Genomic DNA, 21759 nt, shown 5'->3' with positions numbered 1-21759 from the left:
TCGTATTGTTTCGGAATTTGTATTGTTTCATTTAAGATTTTATAAGAAACTACAAGTGCCATGCAGAGGAGTGAGGCTCTTCCGAGCAGCGGCGCATTGCCCTGGGAAAATAGTCCTTTCGTAAGGTTCTTCAGGGCTTGGGGAGCACTTTAAAACTACAAATCCCATCACATGCTTTTTTTTTTTTAAACTGGGCTTTAAAATCGTCTGGGTGCCGTTGAGTTATGGAATTTGTAGTTTTTAATTTAAGATTTTATAACGTTGCTCAATGTCTTTGAGAAAATAGAAAACTACAAGTCCCGTGCAGAGGGGGTGGGGTTCGCCCGAGCAACGATTCAGCGGCGCATAGCCCTGGGAAATGTAGTCGTTTTCTCCAGGTTCTTAATAGCTTTGAAGCACCTAAAAACTACAAATCCCAAAAGAAGCGAGGATTCCCGTCCAAGTGCCCCAGTAAATGTTGTGTTTTGGTTCATTTTGGTGGATCGTACGCGTTTAACCTGTTTTATCTTACCGCTGTTGATCTTCTCAGTCAAACAAACATTAACTCGGGAGTCCTTGAACTCGAGTAAACGCGCTGTTTGCCTTTTAAAAGCTCCGGGTTTAGACAGCGTTAGTTAGCTCGTTGGCTGCCTGCAGCCGCCGGGAGCCCCATGTCCTCCGACCCGGGCTGGAGCTCCGCGGTCTCGGCCTGGCTTTTCCCCAGCTCCTGGTGGCCGCTCCTGCCCTTCATAATGCTGTTAGTGGCCGCCGCGTTCGTGGTGGCCTTCGTGTTGCTTCTCTACATGATATCTCCTCTGATCAGCCCCAAACCCCTCAAACTTAACGGGGCCCATGTCGTGGTAAGAGCGCTGAAGCTAACCTGTAGCCCTAGCTAACAGAAATGCTAGCTAACAGTCTGTTTATGAATAATATCTCCTCAGAATGCGTGATAAATATTTACTAACTCAATTACTCATTTCTCCAGCAGGTAAAACCAAAGCGGACTGATTTATATAATTATGTAACAGATTAATCACTAATTAATGCGATTGTATAACAGATTAAAATGAGATAATTAGTGAGCAGAGGTGGGTTAACTTTATATTCTTACATATGTTCGAGTATAACAGTTACTTTCTAAAATTGTAGTATAATTATTTATACTACTACAAATCTTTTTACACTCATTCTGTTATTTAATCCCTAGGTTAATAATGTTGTGCTGTGTGTAAAGTTTGGAGGAGGGGGGATCATTATGATGTGAGGGTTGTTGTATTAATGCAAGTGACAGGGACTCTTAATGCTTCAGTTTAACAAGAAATTGTGGATTTTGGAGAATTTAATGCTCCAAACTTTACAGGAAAAGTTTAGGTGCGGCCCCTTCCTGTCCCACTATGACTAACTGTTAACACAGTGGAATCTAAGTGTTCTGTGCTTAATGGACTGAGGTTATGTTTAGGGCTCTTTGACTTTCTTAAGACATTGATTTTAAATAATAATCACCATTTTAATTTGGTTTGAGTTTATGGTATTATTATTATTATTATTATTATTTTTAATTCAGCATAACTAAAAGATCATTTCAGACCCAATGTATTTATTTTAATTGGGCCTATTTTTTCTATTTTTCTATTTTCTATATTCTATATATGTTTCTTTATCTATAATAATGCAAAATAAAATGAATACAGTTAATACTTAAGTCACAAAAAAAACCTGGCAACAAACACTGATATTTTATGGTTATTATGTCATAGAAATTCTCTGCCCAAAAATAAAGGCTTTATCTTTATTAGGCAACTGATTGAGCCTTCAAACTTAAATTAATGAAATTAATAACTTTATCATAAAAAAAAATTGAAATGAGTGATAAATCTATGTAACAGGTGACGGGTGGCAGCAGTGGCATTGGGAAGAGCATTGCCATCGAGTGCTATAAACAAGGTGCCTTCATCACTTTAGTGGCGCGTGATGAGGTGAGTTATTATGGCTTTTATGTATTGTGTTTTTTTCTGTCAGTGATATGTATATATTTAAATATTAACAGAAGTCAATGATTCAACACCACAATAGTAATAACAAATGATGGACGTTTGCAACAGAGGATTGCTTGAACAGTGGTTAAACTTATGAAGAGTGGTGCCGATGATTTTGACTGTGATTTCATTATTAAATATGTTTAATATTTGTCTACAGAGCAAGCTAGTTCAAGCTAAGAAAGAAGTGGAGAAATGTGCAGTAAACGATAAACAGGTACAATCTCCTCCAAATCTGTTTTTAATCACATTGTATATCAGATTAAACATTAAATGCATTTTACTAAGAATAAAACCATTGAAAACTTTTAAAAAATTGTTTAGTTGTTATTTAAATTTTTACTTGTCCTTTTCACATCCCATTCTTTAATTATTGATGGCTGACTGTGTTTCAGGTGGTGCTGTGCATTTCTGTTGATGTGTCCAAAGATTACAGCCAGGTGGAGAGTGTAATAAAGCAGGTGAGTCAGAACAGGAAGTGCCTTAATTATCTTGTTCTTGCACATTAATTATTTTGTTCCCACGCCATAATTATCTCATTCCTGTGCCTTAAACATCTCGTTCCCATACCTTAATTATCTTGTTTCCATGTCTTAATTATCTTGTTCCCACTCTTTAATTATCTTGTTCCCATGCCTTAATTATCTCATTCCTGTGCCTTAATCAACTCGTTTTCGCACCTTAATTATCTCGTTCCCACGCATTCCGTTATTGTTCCCACCGGTTAATTATCTCGTTCCCAAGCCTTAATTATCTTGTTCCAATTCATTAGGTTCTTGTTCCCATGTCTCAATAAGTCATGACCATGCCGTAGGATCTTGTTGTGGCCATGCATTATTATTTTCTTTTTTTACATGATATCACATTAGGGGCTCCGAAGGATACACCGCTTTGTTTGATGTTCGTGTGTGTGTGTGTGTGTGTGTGTGTGTCCTGCAGGCACAGGAGAAGCTGGGACCAGTGGACATGCTGGTGAACTGCGCAGGGACGGCTGTCTCTGGGAAGTTTGAGGAGGTGGACGTCGAGCGCTTCCGGGTCAGTCAATAAATTCTATTAAATCCTGATCAACCACTTAATCTTAGTTTCATAATCACACTATGACCATCTGGGAAAGCTTTCCACAAGGTTTAGGAGTGTTTTTATGGGAATTTTTTACCATCCGTCTAAAAGCATAGTTGTAAGGTCATATAATGATGTTGGACGTTGGGGGTTCTGGGTAATTTTCTCTCTTTCATGGGGGTTTTTATCTTCTGTGATTTTATTCTCATCCAGAACGATTATGTAGGTGTTTTTCTCAGACGTCCTCTGATATACTGTTTTTCTCTGAACTCTGTGCTCCTCCGGTAATTTTAGTCCCGTCCGGAGTTTCGTCTCCTCGCCTTTAATAAAATAGCTATTTGTCCACTGCCGCGCACTGTAATTACACTTTGGGCACGCTCTGTTTCCACGGAGATCCACGTTAAAAACACAACAGCGAGTGGAAATGGAGGAGCTACTGAACCTCGTGATGTCATGTGACCGAGAAAAAGGCCTTTTTTCAATTGCAGTCCGGATGCAGGAGTCACTAAAGACTAGAAGTCCCCCTGAGAAAATAATCCTGTCCAGACAGGGTTTAAGTGTTTAATTAGTTATTTGTGTGTGTGTGTTTCTATCAGAGCCTGATGGAGGTGAATTATCTGGGCAGTGTGTATCCGACCCGGGCCGTCATCACCACTATGAAGGAGCGGAGGATGGGCCGGGTCGTGTTCGTTTCCTCTCAGGCCGGACAGATTGGCCTGTTTGGATACACGGCTTACTCCGCCTCCAAATTCGCCCTGCGGGGGCTGGCAGAGGCTCTGCAGATGGAGGTAGGATGTTGTTATTGTTGAAGGTCCGTTTTTACGAAAACCGCACCACGTATCGCTCCAAAAAGCACGAGCAATGTAATTCAGTATAGTTAGGTTTTTACTGTGGTGTTGTTAGGTGGTTGCTGTGGTGCTATGGCCCTAAAAACTACTAAAGGTCTGTTGTATGAAAACTGCACCACGTATCTCTCCAAAAATCAAAAATCACATGCAATGTAATTCAGTATAGTTCCTCCCACCCTCGGCTTTTCCAAGCCAATTAAATAGGACTGTGTATCTGCTCTGGTCAAGACTGATGAAATTGAACACCCTGCTCTGTGTGAACAATTAATGTTTATTTGCTTAAAAATGCTTAATATAAAGTTACATGGCTTGTTAAATGTGGACTTTCTCTCTGCTGTTTCCTTTTTTTTATTCTTGTAGGTGAAGCCCTACAACATATATGTCACAGTGACCTACCCCCCTGACACCGACACCCCATGCCTGACAGAGGAGAACAAGACTAAGGTAGACTGACTGCTTTTTTCACCTTTCTATTCTTTGCTAATACTATTGTACCGTGGTTGATTTTATTAAGAGACTGATCCTAACTGTTCTCTCTGATCTTCAGCCTTTAGAGACCAAGCTGATCTCTGAGACGTCTGGAGTTTGTCAGCCCGAGCAAGTGGCCAAAGTCATTGTTAAAGACGCAGTGGTAAGAACCCAAACGCAAACATTTCCACTCATGTATCTATCCCACAACTCAGACAGTTGTGAACTCAACTCAAAACAGTTCCAGTGAAGTTGGGGCATTGTGTAAAACATGAATAAATCAGGGGTTCCCAACCTTTTGCAACTCACTGCCCCCTTAGCCCACTGCGAAAAATTCCACAGACCCCCCATTAAAAGTGTAAGTGGTAAAAGCTTTTTACCTGCAATTCTGAGCTGTAGGTTCTTTTATTAACTCATTTTTGCCCCCAAAAGTTTTAATTTAATGCTTTAATTTTAGCCATGTAAAGCTCTGCATGGCTAAAACTGAACTTAGATTGTCTGGATTCTCTTGTTTCTTGTCCATTTATCTCTGATCTTTTACAGCAGGGGAACTTCAACAGCTCTGTGGGTCCTGATGGCTACATGCTCTCTGCTCTGACCTGCGGGATGTCTCCTGTAACGTCCATCACTGAGGGTCTGCAGCAGGTACAGCCGAGTAAAGACATCAGGACACCCATAAAAAAAGCCTTATTTAAGTCTTATTTAAACCTCACATATTAGTTAAGTTTGGTCTTGATTGGTAAAGTTGATGGTATTTGACTGGTTTTGAGTCTGATTTGCAGTATTATTTGAGCAACGTTGCAGATCTTTTCTGGCTGGTCTTCCTTTGCGACAAGCTGTCAAACCCCTGCAACTGGTCTAGAACCAGCAGCAGAATTCTACAACAATTAACAAAAGGAGCCCAAAAGGAGCCCTTCCCCTCCAACGTACTTCTCAGGCAGCAGCAGTCTGTCACTCACACAGACACAGACACAGAGACAGCGCTGTGTATCTACAGCTTGTGTCAAGAAACAAAACATTTTTTGCCCTAAGTGACATCACACGTCCTCCGATGTGACTATTGCAGGGTTGACGATGCTTAAATTATATATATATACATTGTGCAGCTCTAATTTACAATCCTAAAAAATATAATCACACGATAAAGTACATCTGCCACCAGAAAGAGACCAAACAAATTAAGATTTTCATGGGAGAAATCTCTTGAATGTAGAATAAAGAAATAATAATTAGTTATTAGCATCTCTGCAGGGATCATTATTATCACTGACTTGTATATTAATATCTGTAATTTTAATCGTGTTCTCTCTGTCTGTATCACAGATAGTGACGATGGGGCTGTTCCGCACCATTGCGCTCTTCTACCTGGGCAGTTTCGACAGCATCGTCCGGCGCTGTATGATCCAGAGGGAGCAGTCTAAAGCAGCTGATAAACGAGAGTAAAATATGAGGAGATTCCACCACTTTAAACTGTAATAATCTGCCCCAAACACACAATAAACACACACACACACATGCTACTGAGATGGGCAGTGGCCGTACAAACAACACTTTCCTTCTACTTTTATGTTTTATTAATACACACTGTGGTCACTGCCATTTTTTTGTGTTGTTGACCACTTCAGTACACTAAGAACTGGGATTGGTTGTTAAACCTTGTACACCACCTTAAAAAGAGAATTCATTTTAAGGTTAGTGAATTATCTGTTAGTTTTTCCCCTCAAAACAACAAAAGTATAGTTGAGCTTAAAGAAAAACTCAACCACAGGTAAAAAAGCTGAACATTCTTGGGCTACGTTCACATTACTCGGCTGATTTATTATAATGGGAACCCAAATCTGAATATGTGGTCCTAGATCAGATATACAGCTCTGGAAAAAAATAATAGAGCACTTAAAAATGATGAGTTTCTTTGATTTCACCAAATTGAAAACCTCTGGAATATAATCAAGAGGAAGATGGATGATCACAAACCATCAAACCACCAAACTGAACTGCTTGAATTTTTGCACCAGGAGTAAAGCAGCATAAAGTTATCCAAAAGCAGTGTGTAAGACTGGTGGAGGAGGAGAACATGATGCCAAGATGCAGTTTTATAGGAGTAGTTTTATAATTGGTACTGTTAACTGCAGTCTGCAGTAATTATACTGTAGAAAACTCTACAAAATGCTAAAATAATAGATGTATATTGGGTGTAGAAACAAGGAGGTGATCAATCATATGTTATGCATGATGAGAGCTGTGTATAATTTGGTTCATGTACACAGAGCCCTGCTACACATACGTATTTAGCCCTATTTGGGTGTAAAGATAGTTTAATGTTAGTGAGCAGGGAGCTTTTTGGGATTTGGAAGCAAGTATATGGCTAAAGAACATTTTATGTTCATATTTAAGGTGAAGGAAAAGTCAGATCTGAGCAAATAATTTTTAAATAAATAAATACACCAAATATATGAGGCCTGTAATGTGAACGTAGCCATAGATATTAGATTCTAACTTTAGATTTCAGCTTTTAAAGGCATGCTAAGTGTTTTGTTTTTTGTTTGATTTTAAGACTTCACTGATATACACGATCATCACTAAGGATTTCCCTTTCTAGACCCTTAATCTCTCAAATTAAGCTCTAGACTAAAACAAGATCCAGCTTAATCTGTATCTTTTAAGTTGTTTTGTTTTTAAAACTCTACTCTATTTTAAACTAATTTACTCTATTTGAATCACCTCTCTGACGGAGGTGTGACCGTGTGCCATACGAGTTTATGTCCTTATCATTCACACACACACACACACACACACTAACACACTAACGCAGTCTGTCCCGCTGTCTCTTGTAACTTGTGAGCTTCGGTCAGTTTGGTCTCCTTTGCTGGCAGAGGGAAATGTTTGACATTCCTGTGTGAGTTAGTTCTGTTAATAATGTGGGTTTTTTTGGGTTCTAGATAAAAGCACTGACGCTCCATGTTAGACTCAATGTTTGACTCGTGAACAGTTACTGTGTTCTAGGATAAAAAATCGGCCTGGGTCTGCCATTTCTGCCTTATCCTCGATTCTCTGTGTGGGGCTCCTGTTTGGAGATGTTTACTGTGCATGTATGTGAGTGTGTGCACACGTGTGTGTAGGAATGTGTGTGTGTGTGTGTGTACGTGTGTGTTTGTGTGTGTTGGGAGACCTCAGGGGCTACTAAGGGTCCACTGAACTGTACGAGGGCGAGAACTCGCTGGTTCGAGTTGTTTCGCCTCCTTGCCAGCAGAGGGCGCTGCAGGAGCAGGAGATTTTGAGCCACGGCTGAGCAGAGCAGGCTTGTTCTGAAAGGTTTAAGCTGTTTTTGAGTGAATTTAAGGTGTTTAGAGTACATTTAAGCATTCACACTAACAATCCAGATTCAGATTTACAGTGTCCCTCTTTACCCCACATGTAGTTCCCAAGACCAGTAATCTACCAAAACTTGTTTGGTGATGCTCACTTCTGTAGTTTTAAACTGGCTGAAGAAGCTGAGGTAACTCAAATTTGATTTTTTATTTTTTTTGCTCAATGTGGCTCAGATCTGATTTTTTCACAGATATGTGTGTGAACGCTCCAAATACGATTTTTTTTTTTCCAAATTATATCCAAGCCACTTCCATATGTGGTCCTCCTAAATCGGATACGGATCCGATCCATAGACATGCAACATAAATGTGACATTTACAGAGATGCTGATTTCATTTTCCAGCAGGACTTGGCACACTGCCCACACTGCTAAAAATACCAATTTTCTAAGGCACTGATTTTTGGGTTTTGATTGGCTGTAAGCTTCATAATTAGCAATCATCAACAATGAAAGAAATAAACTCTTAAAACCACCATCAAACCACCAAACTGAACTGCTTGAATTTGTGCACCAGGAGTAAAGCAGCATAAAGTTATCCAAAAGCAGTGTGTAAGACTGGTGGAGGAGAACATGATGACAAGATGCATGAAAAAAACTGTGATTAAAAACCACCAGGGTTATTCCACCAAATATTTCAGATTTCTAAACTCTTAAAATGTCTTTATGAATGATATTATAATATATTGTTGCATTATTTTAGGTCTGAAAGCTCTGCATCTTTTTTGTTATTTCTCATTAATGCAAATAAATGCTCTAAATGAGAATATTTTTATTTGGAATTTGGGAGAAATGTTGTCTGTAGTTTATAGAATAATATAAAATAATTAATATACAATATATATAAATCATCCAAACAAAAATAGTTGTTTGGATTCCGCCTAGTTCTACATTTGGGGTAAAACAGGGACCGTAAATCAGATTCTTCACTGTTGCAAATCTAGAAAACATGTTTTATGATAATTAAACTGTACTGAGTGAAGCTCTGCACTGAAGTTGCCTTTGCTCTGCTTTGGTTTAACCTGGAGTGAATGGTGTCTGTTTACGTTATTGATTTATTTTTAAGGACTTCAGATAAATCCCCCGTTCTGTGCGAAAAGCTTCATGAATGCAGCAGAGAGGGACAAACGCTCGATGTAGATAATCTGAATTCCTTCTTGTCTTCCTTTGCATCATCAGCTGTAGGAGGAGTGTGATGGATCAGAGGGACCACCTCTCTGTTGTTGAGATTCTGTCGGCTGTGTTACGCTGCTCTGTTTAGCTTGGGTCGTAGTGTGGCCCATTTTTAAGCCTTAAGAGTTAAATCAGCTGAAGCAGTAGTTTAATAAAACGTTCATTTCTGTAGTATCCACCTTTTAAATGTACGGTAGTCTGTCAGCTCAGTCATGTTTGGTATCTTTAGTTAGAGGAAGGAGAACTCTGGTGTAAAATGAATTTTGGGTGTATTTATTTATTAAAACATGATTAAAAAGTATTTTTTACCTTTATTGAATAGCTCTCCTCCGCTCTCCTGCAGCTTTCTGACATCCAGTATTTTGTGCACTTTGCTAAAACAGGCTTTTAAAATGAGGACAATAAAGATAAATCACTTTTTACACCGTTATTCAGGCTCAAAGTAGCTCCACACCTCATTAGTAGAATCTGGAGAGATCTGAGAGTTAAAACGAGGCATTTAGAGCTTTAAAACTGCACAAGAAGCTCATTAAAAACCACGGTTTACATCATAAAGCGTAGGTAAATCTTTGGGCGCCTGCCATCTTTAAAAATTTAAGTCACAATGAATCAACCATTGAGCACGAATAGACCATAAAACTTTTCGATTAATGTTTATGTAATTTGTTGTTGGTTTTTTGCATTCTAATATTAACAGTAACCAGATATTTTTTTCAGCAACAGCTAGAATTCATGCATTTCCAAAGAATTCATTTTGCAATCTGTTCAACTTAAATCCTACCTATTCGTTTTAGTGCTCGACCAACATCTTTTACCTTATGGTGACCTAAATTAAAGATGGCGGCGCTCAGACATTTATCTACGCTATGTTTAGGATGTAAACAGTGTTTTTTAATAAGCTTCTTGTGCACTTTTAACAATGTCCTAAATGCCTCGTTTTAAGTGTCAGGGCTCTCCAGATTCTACCAATGAAGTGTGGAGCTTCTTTGAGACTGAATAACGGTGTGAAAAGTGATTTATCTTCATTGTCCTCATTCTAAAAGCCTGTTTTAGCAAAGTGGACAAAATACTGAATCTCAGAAAGCTGCAGGAGAGCGGAGGAGAGCTATTCAACAAAAGTAAAAATAATGTTTATCAAATTTTATTAGTCAATTTTACACTGGATTTCTCCTTTAAAACACTGTAGCTTCGAGGCTTGTATTCCAGCTTTAATCAGATCGATGGTTTTAGCCTAAATATTAATAATAGGGACCATCAGGAAAAACACAACGAGCACATCAGTAAGCAGCAGATTAAAGTGGAACAGAAATTATATTCAATTACGATATTCCATTACATTTAGTACTTTGTGTTTATTACTTAGCTATGTTGGCCTCGTAGCTCCAGTATGAAGCTGAAAGAGAGAATTTTAAACACTGAACACTAAACTCCACTGGAATAAAATAAGATTGGAATATTGTGGATATTTAAGTCTATTCCTTAAACGTTGACTATTTTAGAGTTCTATAGTTATATGGAGCCCACAGCAAACTGGCCGTTCACATTTCATGTTTTTTGTGACTTTCTAAATAAACAAAATGTCGTGTTTGGTTTGCTTTTAGCACTTTTAGGTTCATTTTAAGGCCTTACGAGGACCCAAAGTATGAAGGTGAGAATACATGAGTCACTGCGACGACGTTCTCATTGGACATTTGGCTCCGGCAGAAGCCGCTCCTTCGGTTTATTTGCAGGATTTTGCAGGATTAAAGATTTAAAAGCACTTGCTCATTCCAGCACACCCTAATTCACCCAATCCAATAAGTAGCGAAATAAAAAAAAACACACAAGCAATGATGTTTCTTTATCCGTTTTTTAAAGCTATGCAAATTGAAGCATGTGCTCATAGTATGTTGCGAGGAATCGAATCACGCTCATGCTCTAGTTTACCCTTTTGTTGTCGTTTGATGTTAAGAGATATTTAAGTGAAGTTTGATCTAGTTTTAAGTCATTTTTAAAAAGGTAAAAATAAGACCAGCCTTGGACACACTCCGCTTCTGTTCCCCTCGAAGGTTTCTTTCTTCTTTCTTTGTTCTTCTTCATTTACGGTTGCCAAACTTGTCGAATTTTCACCTTGTGTGCCATTGACGTGTAAAAAAATACAAAATGAAGAAGAAGGATGTTGTTGCTTTGTCTTATTTTCTTATTATTAAAATAAAAAATCTTTGGAAAGTTAATATTGTGGAGTTTGTGTGTGTTGTGTTTCAGTTATTCACTCTTAGTTAGAATTAGTGCCGGGTAATATGGGAAAAGTCATGCATCACGATATGATTTTTTTGTATCACGATAACGATATATATCATGATATACCACATTTAAGAATGTTTTCAGTTATTCTTCAAAAAATATGACTAAATAATATTATTACTTTTTTCCAACTTTATTTCAGTGACATTAAACCCAACTTTCACAAACGAGAATTACTACCTTTTAGTGCAGCAATATTTATGTATCAAATGAAAACAGATGAGGTAGATGCAGTAGCTAATTTTTCTAAAAGAGCAATGCGTCTCCATTGTTCAGCTCTCATGAGTTTAATAACGTAAAGCATGTCGTAAACCGGCGTGTCCGCGCGTGACCGTCAAATAACGTAAAGCAGGGTCACGTCGCAAAACCACATTATGAAGATTTTTTTGCAAAGATTACTTTATCACTTATATAAACCGAGTTTATGCAAAGTGACCACGCCAATACATTTCATCGTAGCCTACTTTATATATTAGCATGAATAGTAGATGCAATTACTGTAGAAACGAGAGGGACGATAGAAGGTAAGTAGCACTATAGACACTTTTCTATCATCTCCACGATATTTATTTTCATATCGCACAGCACTACATAGAATTCAGCAGAATTCAAGCAGAATATTAGCTGAAGATTAAATAAGAAACCAATTTCTTTTTGTGATCTAATGTGCTAATAGATCTTTGCGTATCCTCCTCAGAAACTGAACCGGATTAACTGCATTTGTTTAAGAACCAAAACAGAGACTAGATTGCTCAAAAGACTTTGAAGCAAAATAGCCATAGTACTTATTATTATATTAAATTCATTTAATGTTGATCTTTACTGCAAAGACATTAATTAAATGCATTTAATGTGAGTTTTGATCAAATCATGATGTAATATTGGTGTTTTTACTACGCCTGCTTCACATTTTTATTGTCTAATTGTATCATTGTACTCCTACATTAGTGCGTTTTTTAAAGATAAAATTGAAATCTGAAACAGTGCCAGGTTGTAAGTTTTTAGTTCTGATACAACAGCTCACAGACGCAGCCTTGTGCTGATGCACATCACCCTAGGAGTGATGAAGGGAAAGAGAGAGCGCCATCTACTGTACCCACCCAGAGAGAGCAAGGCCAATTGTGCTCTCTCGGGGCTCTGGCAGCTGATGGCAAGCTGCATGACCGGGATTCAAACCAGCAGATCTCCTAATCATAGTGGCAGTGCTTTAGACCCGCTGAGACTATGACTTGAGTATCAAAAGCCTTCTAATCTGTTAGTGGCTACTGCCAGTCTGCCAGTTGTAAACATTTATTTATTATGGTAAGAGAAATATCATGTGTATCTAAAACAAACAAAATTGTTGCTAAAAAGTGATAACACTCATATCAGCTCTGCATGAAGAGGGATCATCCACATCCTTACAGACTGAAAGTCTGTAATATAAGGAAAGATGAAAGATCAGACACCTACGGCCTTGATTTGTACATCCTAAAGTGAATCTGCAGTGAAGCTGGACGAAAAACAAGCAAACAGAGCTCCCCGATGTCCTCTTCACTGAGACGTGCTGCAGACTACAGGCCTCCTGTTGGTCCACCTGTGAAGGAAGGGTTAGGAAACTTGACTCCATGCTGGAAAAGCCCAGGCTGGATTTCTGAGGCATCGGCCGGCCGCCAGGGGTCTCGCATCAAAAGCCCGCTGCTCGTATGCATGATGTAGTCCAATTCAGCATGAGCACCGCAATTATTCATGAGGCCTGAGATGGTTTACCTAATACTCGGAGGAGGGAGGGGCGACAGCGAGGGGGTGAGACAGATCAAAGGCCGCACACTGTTCAAAGCAGCCATGCTAATGTCCCGGCCAATTCCCCACCAACACCATCCCGTTCCGCTCGAACTTCACACTCATTTACGCTCCTGTTTCTCTGTGCTGTTTTCACGTCCGTGGAGCCAGTATCGAAAATTAAAGCGAAAGAAAAATAAAATAAAGCTCAGCAGGCCTGGCGGGTAATCAAGCGCTCGTACCGCGACCCCAGATCTCACAGCCAAAAACCTCTTGCTAATGTTGCTCAAGTCCCAACAGTTCCATTTCTCACCTGTATTCCAACAAATTGCCTTTTTCCACAGACAAACATGACTTTCACTGACCAATCTCTTATACCAGTGGTTCTTAACTTGTGACCTGGGAGTCGCAACCCCGAGGAGGTCTTCACATAGACCCTAGAGGGTCGCCAGAGTGATGCTAGCACTGTCAGTCCCCAATCATAGTGCAGACTGATTTACTAACCAATCACATTATTCATTCATGCTGTACAGACGACATGAACAGTACTAGCCAATCAAATGGAATATGTTTAATCATAGCACAGGGGCAGGTCAGCAGAGACTATAGTAGCCAATAATTTTAGCCAGTGACAGTAAACAAATAATAACAGGCAGGTAGGCATGGACTAAACAAGCCAATCATACTAGCCTATGTTCGAAAAACAATCAGAACACAGGTGGACAGGGACTATACTAGCCAATCATATTAGCCAGTAGCAGTAAACCAATCAAATCAGCTAGACTTAAACTATACTAGCTAATCATACAAGCCACTGACAGTAAACCAATCACATTACAGTAGGGAGGAGACTATACTAGCCAATGTTAGAAAACCAATCACATTACAGGTGGGAGGAGATTATACTAGTCAACCATACAAGCTTCTGACAGTAAACCAATCACATTACAGATGGGCAGTGACTATACTAATCAATCACTCTAGCCAGTGGCAGTAAACCAATCAAAACACTGGTGGGTGGGAGTCTATACTAACTTATCATACCAGCCAGTTAGAGTAAACTAATAAAGTAGGCGTAGACTATACTAGCCAATCATACTAGCCAATGTTAGAACTCAGGTGGGAGAAGATACTATACTATACTAGACTATACTAGTCAATTATACTGAGGGAAGAGGGGAGGGGCACTGTTAGCCAATCATGTCTGCAGGAACACTGATCATAACACAGGGGGCGGGGACTATAAATATCAATCAGACTTGCTAAACAGTGCACAGGTGTGTGGGGACAATTATGCTGTCCTATCTTGTTGCAGGAATGCCAATCACACAACAGGTGGGAGGAGACTGTACTAGTCAATCATACAAGCCACTAACAGTAAACCAATCACATTACAGATAGGCGGAGACTGTACTAGTCAATCATACATGCCACTAACAGTAAACCAATCACATTACAGATGGGCGGAGACTATATTAGTGAATCATTCTGATGGAAGAGGGGAGGGGCACTGTTAGCCAATCATGTTTGCATAGACACTGGTCATAACACAGGGGGGCGGAGACAATGCAAATGAAGGAGGTGCTCTACTAACCCATCCCAGCGCAGGGGGCGGGGCTTGAGGAAACACGGGTGGTCTTGTGATTTGAATGGGTGACGTAGCGCGGAGGAAATGCCTGAGTGATGTGTAAGAGAGGAGGAGGAGGAGGAGGAAGAGGAGGAGGAGGAGGAGGAGGAGGAAGAGGGGGCGGGGCAGATCCAGCAGGACTTGTCTCGCAGTAGCGTTTAGCTGCTGCTGCTCAAAACACACACACACACACACTCAACTTAAACAGACTTATGGGGGACATCTGAGCCCCCGGATGCTGCCGCGCGCGGGTTCAGGCAGGACCGCAGCGGAGGATTAGTTTCTGTTACTGTTTTTAACAGAAAACATTGTTTTTTCTGCTGCTCTTCCTCCTCGGCTCGCGCTGCCTCTCAGGATTGGACTCTGCTCTGCTCACGCGCTGCAGGATCGTGGGAAAACTCGACGGGGTCTGTCTGCGCGTGGGAGGCAGTTTTAACTGGACTGACAGAGCTGTTGAGGTGGGTGCATTTGCTCGTGCAACTGCTGGGAAATTTGTACTTAGCTGGACGCTCTCGTGCGCGCGGGGTTGCTTCATGTAAACCCCTCGTTCACCAAGACCAAGAGGAACACCAACACCAGCTTTTATTGGCATTGCAATCTTTTGAGTTCATGTTAGTGCATTGCAGTCGTGCATTGCATTGCAACTAAGCTGTGTTTGGACGTTTGTTTTCCTTGTTGCTTGTTTTCTTGCCTGTGCGCGTGGGACTACTTTTTAACACACCACCATAAGACCAGCTTTAATAAGTTGTATTTGGGCCTTTAAAGATATAGCGTTAGCTACCGTACTCTTAACGTTACTCAAGCAAGGCCAACAGCAGAAACACCAAGCCTACTAGAATTGCATTGCATTGCACTGTAACCAAGTTGGGTTTTTTAATGTATTTATTTTTTTCATTAATTATTTGAAGCATTGCATTGCAGCAACTGAGCTTGAGTGTTTTAGACGCTTTTTGCTTCTTTTTTTTACACGTGGGATTATTTTATTTTTTTTGTTTTGCACCAGAGTTTTTTTTTTATAGTTGCATTGTATTGCAACTGAGTTGTATTTGGACGTTTTTTATGTATATGTGTGCGTATGTGAGCTACACCAGCCAACACCAACGCTTTAATAGTTTTTCATTTTAGTGTATTGCATTTGGCATTGCATTGCAGCTGATCTGTATTTGGGCCTGGGATTGGTCCATGCACCTCTAACATCATCATCATCATTACCATCACGACCAGAACCACGTACCAGCACCTTACTCGCTAGCATCAATCACAACGACGAAAAGCGAGTTTCGTTTTTATATTTTTTTAATTAATTGCATTGCATTGCAACTAAGTTGCACGCAGATTTTACGCAAATCGTGCACACAGAAAATGCAATGATTTGCAGCCTTGCCTCTTAACAAGACATTTGATTGCATTGGACATTGCATTATTTCTATTAGTGTGGGTGTGTTTGCTGTTGCTCTCTCGTGCACCCGTGCAACATACATTGGGACACCACCGACAGACATGGCCAGCAAAAACGACATGGTGGTGTACGACAGCCGCGGCATAGTGGAGAACTATCTGCACCACAAGCTGGCCAAGAGCGGTCACGCGTGGGAGCTCCACGAGCAGGATGATGATGATGGAGAAGAGGAGGAAGAAGAAGAAGAAGAAGAGGAGGATGAAGAAGAAGAGGGGAAAAGGGTGCATCCAGCTCCACCGGCCGTGCACGGAGCTCTGCGCGAGGCTGGAGACGAGCTGGAGCGGCTGTACCGCTCGGATCTGACCGACATGACCGGGCGGCTCGAGCTGGAGCCCGCGGGCGCGCGCCGGAGCTTCGCGGCGGTGGCGGACGAGCTGTTCCGGGACGGGGTGAACTGGGGGCGGATCGTGGCGTTCCTGGAGTTCGGCGCGGCCGTGTGCGTGGAGCGGAAGCGGACCGCCGCCGAGGGCATCACCGCGGACGTGGCTCGCTGGATGACCGAGTACCTGAACGGACCGGTGCTGAGGGGGTGGATACGGGAGAACGGAGGATGGGTGAGTGAGTGATGGTACCAGATGCTGTCTATCAGCGTTTATGTATAGAACTTTCTTTTAATTCTATTTTAATTATGAATTTATATATGTATATGTATGTACAGAAATATAGAAAACTAGAAATAGAAATACTGGATTTTACCGTAAATATAATCGACAATAATGTATCTAGTAAGGGAGGTTGGGTTATACTGTCGCTATATGTAGATACACACGCACAACCACTGCCACGCCCCCTCAATAATGACGCAGCGCCCCTACCCGCTTCTGATTGGGCCGTGAAGCTGCTTGTCCATATGTCGCTGGCCAATGAACTGGCGCGCATGCTGGCACACCCCTGCCACGCCCCCTTCAGCAGCAAGACCGCAGGAACAGAGGTGTGGTTCTCTCCCTGTTTTAGCTCAGTGTTTCAGTGTAGATTGATTTTTTAAATTTTTATTAAGGATCAATGCTAATATCTGATCATTTTTGTGCATACTGAGAATAAGCCCAATAGAAGCATGCTAAAAAAAAAGTAAAAGTAAAAAAAATCTGGATGGAGTTAGTTGCTTTTTGATGGTCAAGCCGGTTCTTCAGGTCAAAAACATGCTCAACTAGCTGGTCAACCAAACCAGCTTTTATATGTCCATCATAATGTATATTAAATTAGATTTAAGCCAAGCTAGGATATGTTCGTAATGCTGGCCACAGGCTGGGTCTTGCTGGTCAAGCTTGGTCAGGTTGAACAAAAATGTACCATGGTCAAAATCTAAACTGGCTAGAGCTGGACATGCATAGGGACAATAGGTAGAAGGTTTTAAATGCTCATCATGCTTTGAGCATCATTTAAATCAGGTTTCTTTAATATTTAATCCCTCCTCAACCCCCTAATAGTTCATCAAATACTGGTGGTTGGTATGTTTTAAGTCATGGGTTCCTTAGAGTGGTTCTTTATCATAATCTAGCTTTTAGGGAGATTTTTCCACTTTTTCCACTACTATATGTTCTTCTCACTGGTTCTTCTCCATGTTCTTTGACTCTTCTTCTTTTGGTTCTTTTAGTGGTTCTTCCTTATGCTTTTGGAGAAGGACTTCCATGTACTCTTGTAGGGCTTTTCCACCAAAAGGTTTTTGAGCCAGTTCTGTTCTGGTTAATAAGAACCCTTGTGCTTTTCAGTGAACCAGCCTGTGTTTCCACCAGTTTTAGTGTGAGCGTCAAAAAGTCACATCATAAGTCATCTGGTATTGTTCTGTGTTTGCTGCAAATGAACGTTCCTGGTTCTGGAACCTACTTCTGTTGATGGAAACACAACAAAATGGTCAAAATTAGGTTTGTGAACCATAACAGTGCCGGTTCCATGTTGGTGGAAAAGCGCTATTAGGGTTTTTTACTCTCCAGTTTCTTTCTTATGCTCTTAAAAAAGTTTCTCCTTTTGGTTCTACTCTTGTTTGAATTCAGTGGTTCTTTTCTGGGTCTTGGTTTGTCTTAGTCTTAGTTTTTCTACATGCTATACGTGCATGTTATATAGGTTCTCTGTTTTGGTTTTTATTCTTTCATTGGTTCCTTCTTCTCTTTCTTATTCCCTTAAATACTTCCCTTTTTTAATCTTTGGAGTCTTGGTTTGTCTCAAAGGTTCTTTAACATGTTCCTAGGGAGATTCTCTAGCTAAAGCTAAGGCGATTTTTCGAGACAGGAGCTGGAAACATTGCTCTGTACCTTTAACCCAAAACGTCAAATCCATCTTATTCTAACACAGGTGGTGGTGTTGCTTTCTACCAGTATGATCTCCTTCCCCCTATATTATTAGCTGTGGTTAGCGTCTGAGTGACATGGCGCTGGTTATTTTGCCGGCAGAGGTGAGCGGTGAAGGGCAGCAGCAGCTGTGTGTGTGTGTGTGTGTGTGTGTGTGTGTTAGCTGATGGGATCATTATCTTGGTTAGGCTCTGGGATCGATGGGGCTGGAGTGCACCGGAAACAGAGGGGACACGTGTCAGGGCACATGTCACTGTAATTTGAATGGCCCCTCAGGGCACTGCCTCATGACAACATACTGCGCTGAGTTTGGGGCTGGTTGACAAGATCGCTATTAGCCTGGGGTTTTTTTGGGGGGTTGGGGGGTGGTGATTTTGGTTAACTTGGTGGGTCAAGAAACCCTCCAAATTGCCTATACACCAGAATACACACACCAGATCCAACCTGTTATTGTTATTTTCCTGCATTATTTTACTCATGATGCTGCACTACGATCATTATTTTCTTCCTGTGGTTGTAACTGATGAGGAAGACAACAGTCGTTGATGTGTTTTGTCATAAAATGTAAAAAAAAATACATTTATTGTCTGATTTCTGTTTGTTTCCTCCAGTTCCAAATATATCCACTAGGAGCCAGTAATGTATTATTGGCTTATAGCTGTGGCAGCGCGAATGAACCGAAATCAGCTGCGGTTTTTAAAGTTGTATCCTGAATTTGTAGAGTCTTTTAGAGGAATTTCAACTGTGGATTCCTCTCATTCCTGACTTTCTTCATGCTCCTAGGGAATCCTAGTTTCGTTTGGTGATTCTTCCTAATGCTCTAAAGTGGTTTCTCATTTTGAGCAATAGTTGTGAAGGTTTTATGTTTGGGTTTTGAGTCTTGGTTCCTTTTCAGCATTGTTTTTAAACCTTCCTTGATTCTTGTAGTTGGGTCTTTAAGTAAAGATGGAGGGATCAATCCACTTTCAATTGTTTCAGCCTATATTTTGAGCTCAAACCTGTGATTGGCTATTGCTGCCCAAAACACACAATCCTGCATTACTTTATTCATCGTCTAGTTTGCTTTAAAGACCTTGTGCGTGGAACAAAAGCCCATTAAATCCAGTGTAGAAATCTTTCACCATTTCTGACTCGATTTCTGACATGATTTGCATGTTTATAGAATGTTTATACCACTATATTAAACTCTGTCTCTTAGGGGATTAAAGCCATTTAAGAGACTACATCACTTAGCACAGTACAGTGTGTATTTGAAGAGAGCAGAGCTAACAAACACCACTAACCTCATTCTGATCTCCACATTGCCGCTCTGAAATAGAATTTAAAGAGATTGACAGTGTTTTAAATGTGATTGGTTTCAAAACCTTAAAAGCAAAATATTACAGAAGCCATGTTTGCCTGGAAAGGTAAATTAAAGTGGCGTTTACCCCTACCATCAATCAGTATGAACAGTCGACCAATCAAGCTATAAAGCAATCAGTAATCGTTACTTTCCCCAAAGCACTGCTCTGTATTTTAGTCTTGGTCCTTTTAGTCTCTGTTGAGGATTTTTGAAGTATATGCCTGGAAACAGTTTATTACACATTTATTACACATTATACTCAGTTTTCGCAGCTTAAAAAGGTTTTAAAAGGCTACAGAAGCAATGAACCAGTGTAAAAAGTCCTTTCCAGTCCTTTTGATAAGGCTTTGAAACTGATCTGATCTTTAATTCTGTCTCACACCTTCTTCTCTTTTTGTCTCTCGCCCTCGTGTTCTTCTCTCACTTCCACGGATAAAAATAGGAGTTCATTTGTGCGTAATTAGTGCGAAACGGAATAAGAGTCGAACACACTGGCGTATTATTCAGCGCTCCGTGTCCAGGGGCTCTTCATCAATATTGCATGGGGCGGCATTTCATCTTAAAGGAAAGAAGAGTTTAACATTCCCCTCGAGTGCCGGCCCCCTGAAGATTGCGGCTTGTGCCCCATATCAAAGCCAGACTGGCCTGGAGGTGAAACGGGGAATAGCCGTGGATTTTTATACATTCTTTTTTTTCTCCTCATTTCTTTGAACTAGACTTTCTTTTGTTCCTGGCAAAACCCTTAGCCGTCAAGAGGTGTGACCACCACACTGGTTTCAAGGACGTTCCACTCGGGCTAATCGTCAGAAGGCTTTTTTGAAGTTGACCTTTACTGAATGAAGGAAGGTGCTCTGAGAATAGGGATGTGCCGCATCGCTAATGTGTCGATATAAGGTTTCCGGAGATCGATATGTGTTGGCGTTCCTCGGCGTCGGTTTGGGAGGATCGCTTGCTCTGTGTGGGCGTATAGGAGATGAAAATACTATGATGTGTTACTCTTGAGGCAACCTTGGGATTAATGCTGTTAGTGTTTGAACTGCTGATTCTGCTGAACCTGTAGCTTTACGGTTTCTAAATCCCTGTTCACACTCAGAACCTGAGGCACTATTGGAATAATACCCTTAATGGTAACATTCAGTTTCAGACATTATACAGGGTCTGATGTTCTCAGGAAATGATGTTTTTGAAAGCATGTCTTTAAAAGCTCAAAACAGTGTTATTTTCCTAAGCGCTGCCACTATGATTAAAAGATCGCCGATTCGAATCCTGTTTATGTAGCTTGCCATCGGCACAATTGGTCTTGTTCTCTCTGGGAGGGTACATGACAGATGGCGCTCTTTCTTTCCCCTCATCACGCCTAGGGTGATGTGGATCAACACAAGGCTGCATCTGTGAGCTGGTGTACCAGAACCGAGTCGCTGTGCTTTCCTCACATGTATCGGAGGAAGCATGTGTTTAGTCGTCACCCTTCTGGTTTTGGGGCATCACTATTGATAGGAGGAGTCCTAATGAGTGGGTTGGGTAATTGGCTGTGTAAATTGGGGAGAAATGTGAAAAGTTTTCGTTGCATTTTCATTTTGTGTCCACTAACATAACACTTATCTTTTAAGCATTGCACTCTATGATCTTCTGTGATCTAGAATCTCAAGGTTTCGCATTTGCATCGCCTCCTGTTGCCACTTCCCCTGAGATCCAGGGAATTGTGTGGCATGCATCTCATGCAGGTAAAAAGGGGGATCTAAATCTTATTTTGTTGGGTTTTAAGTTTTCTTACCTTCCAAGGTAATAAATGGTTCATTTACTAGTTACAATACTATGTGGAGTCAACTGATGAATCCAGGATTTTGATTTTCCAAGACTAGATATTTTAGGCTTGTCTGGTTAGGGTTGGAACAAATCTTCTTCATGCACTTTGGGGAATTTTAGCTTTTGTTTCTTGGTTTCTGCCAGTGGTTTTTCCTAAGGCTCTTGGGAAGGTTCATCTCAGAAGGAGAGAGGTGCTCCTTCTGAGACTTATGTCCTCTTAGTTGTGGTACATTAGCCTTGTATTTATTTGTATGTATTTAACAGAT

At 40.7% G+C, this 21759-nt stretch overlaps 2 protein-coding genes across 2 annotated transcripts in view; both read left to right on the top strand.

Moving 5' to 3' along the window:
• The first annotated feature begins 413 nt into the window (after positions 1-413).
• kdsr (3-ketodihydrosphingosine reductase) lies at positions 414-11143 on the top strand. Its single transcript, XM_007229163.4, has 10 exons — positions 414-839; positions 1866-1955; positions 2176-2232; positions 2411-2476; positions 2955-3050; positions 3671-3862; positions 4283-4366; positions 4470-4553; positions 4934-5035; positions 5714-11143. The coding sequence occupies exons 1-10, from the start codon at positions 651-653 to the stop codon at positions 5831-5833; spliced, it is 1080 nt and encodes a 359-aa protein (XP_007229225.1). The 5' UTR covers positions 414-650; the 3' UTR covers positions 5834-11143.
• A 3582-nt stretch (positions 11144-14725) lies between these two features.
• Positions 14726-21759, top strand: part of bcl2b (BCL2 apoptosis regulator b) — a 46894-nt gene continuing 39860 nt past the window's right edge. The window contains exon 1 of the mRNA XM_007229162.4: positions 14726-16614. Within this exon, the coding sequence (XP_007229224.3) occupies positions 16102-16614 (513 nt within the window). The 5' untranslated portion in view covers positions 14726-16101. The remainder of the gene's footprint in view (positions 16615-21759) is intronic.

Source organism: Astyanax mexicanus, chromosome 8, assembly GCF_023375975.1.
Source record: "Astyanax mexicanus isolate ESR-SI-001 chromosome 8, AstMex3_surface, whole genome shotgun sequence".
NCBI classification, from domain to species: domain Eukaryota; kingdom Metazoa; phylum Chordata; class Actinopteri; order Characiformes; family Acestrorhamphidae; genus Astyanax; species Astyanax mexicanus.
The sequence above is the reverse complement of the archived record's forward strand: the minus strand, read 5'-3'. Positions and strand labels throughout refer to the sequence as shown.

Bases quoted from the DNA above. Each gene is read 5' to 3' on its own strand.
- kdsr (XM_007229163.4), top strand. From the start codon at position 651: ATGTCCTCCGACCCGGGCTGGAGCTCCGCGGTCTCGGCCTGGCTTTTC. The intron at 2,477-2,954 runs GTGAGTCAGAAC...TGTGTCCTGCAG, and splicing joins TGGAGAGTGTAATAAAGCAG to GCACAGGAGAAGCTGGGACC. The intron at 3,863-4,282 runs GTAGGATGTTGT...TTATTCTTGTAG, and splicing joins CAGAGGCTCTGCAGATGGAG to GTGAAGCCCTACAACATATA.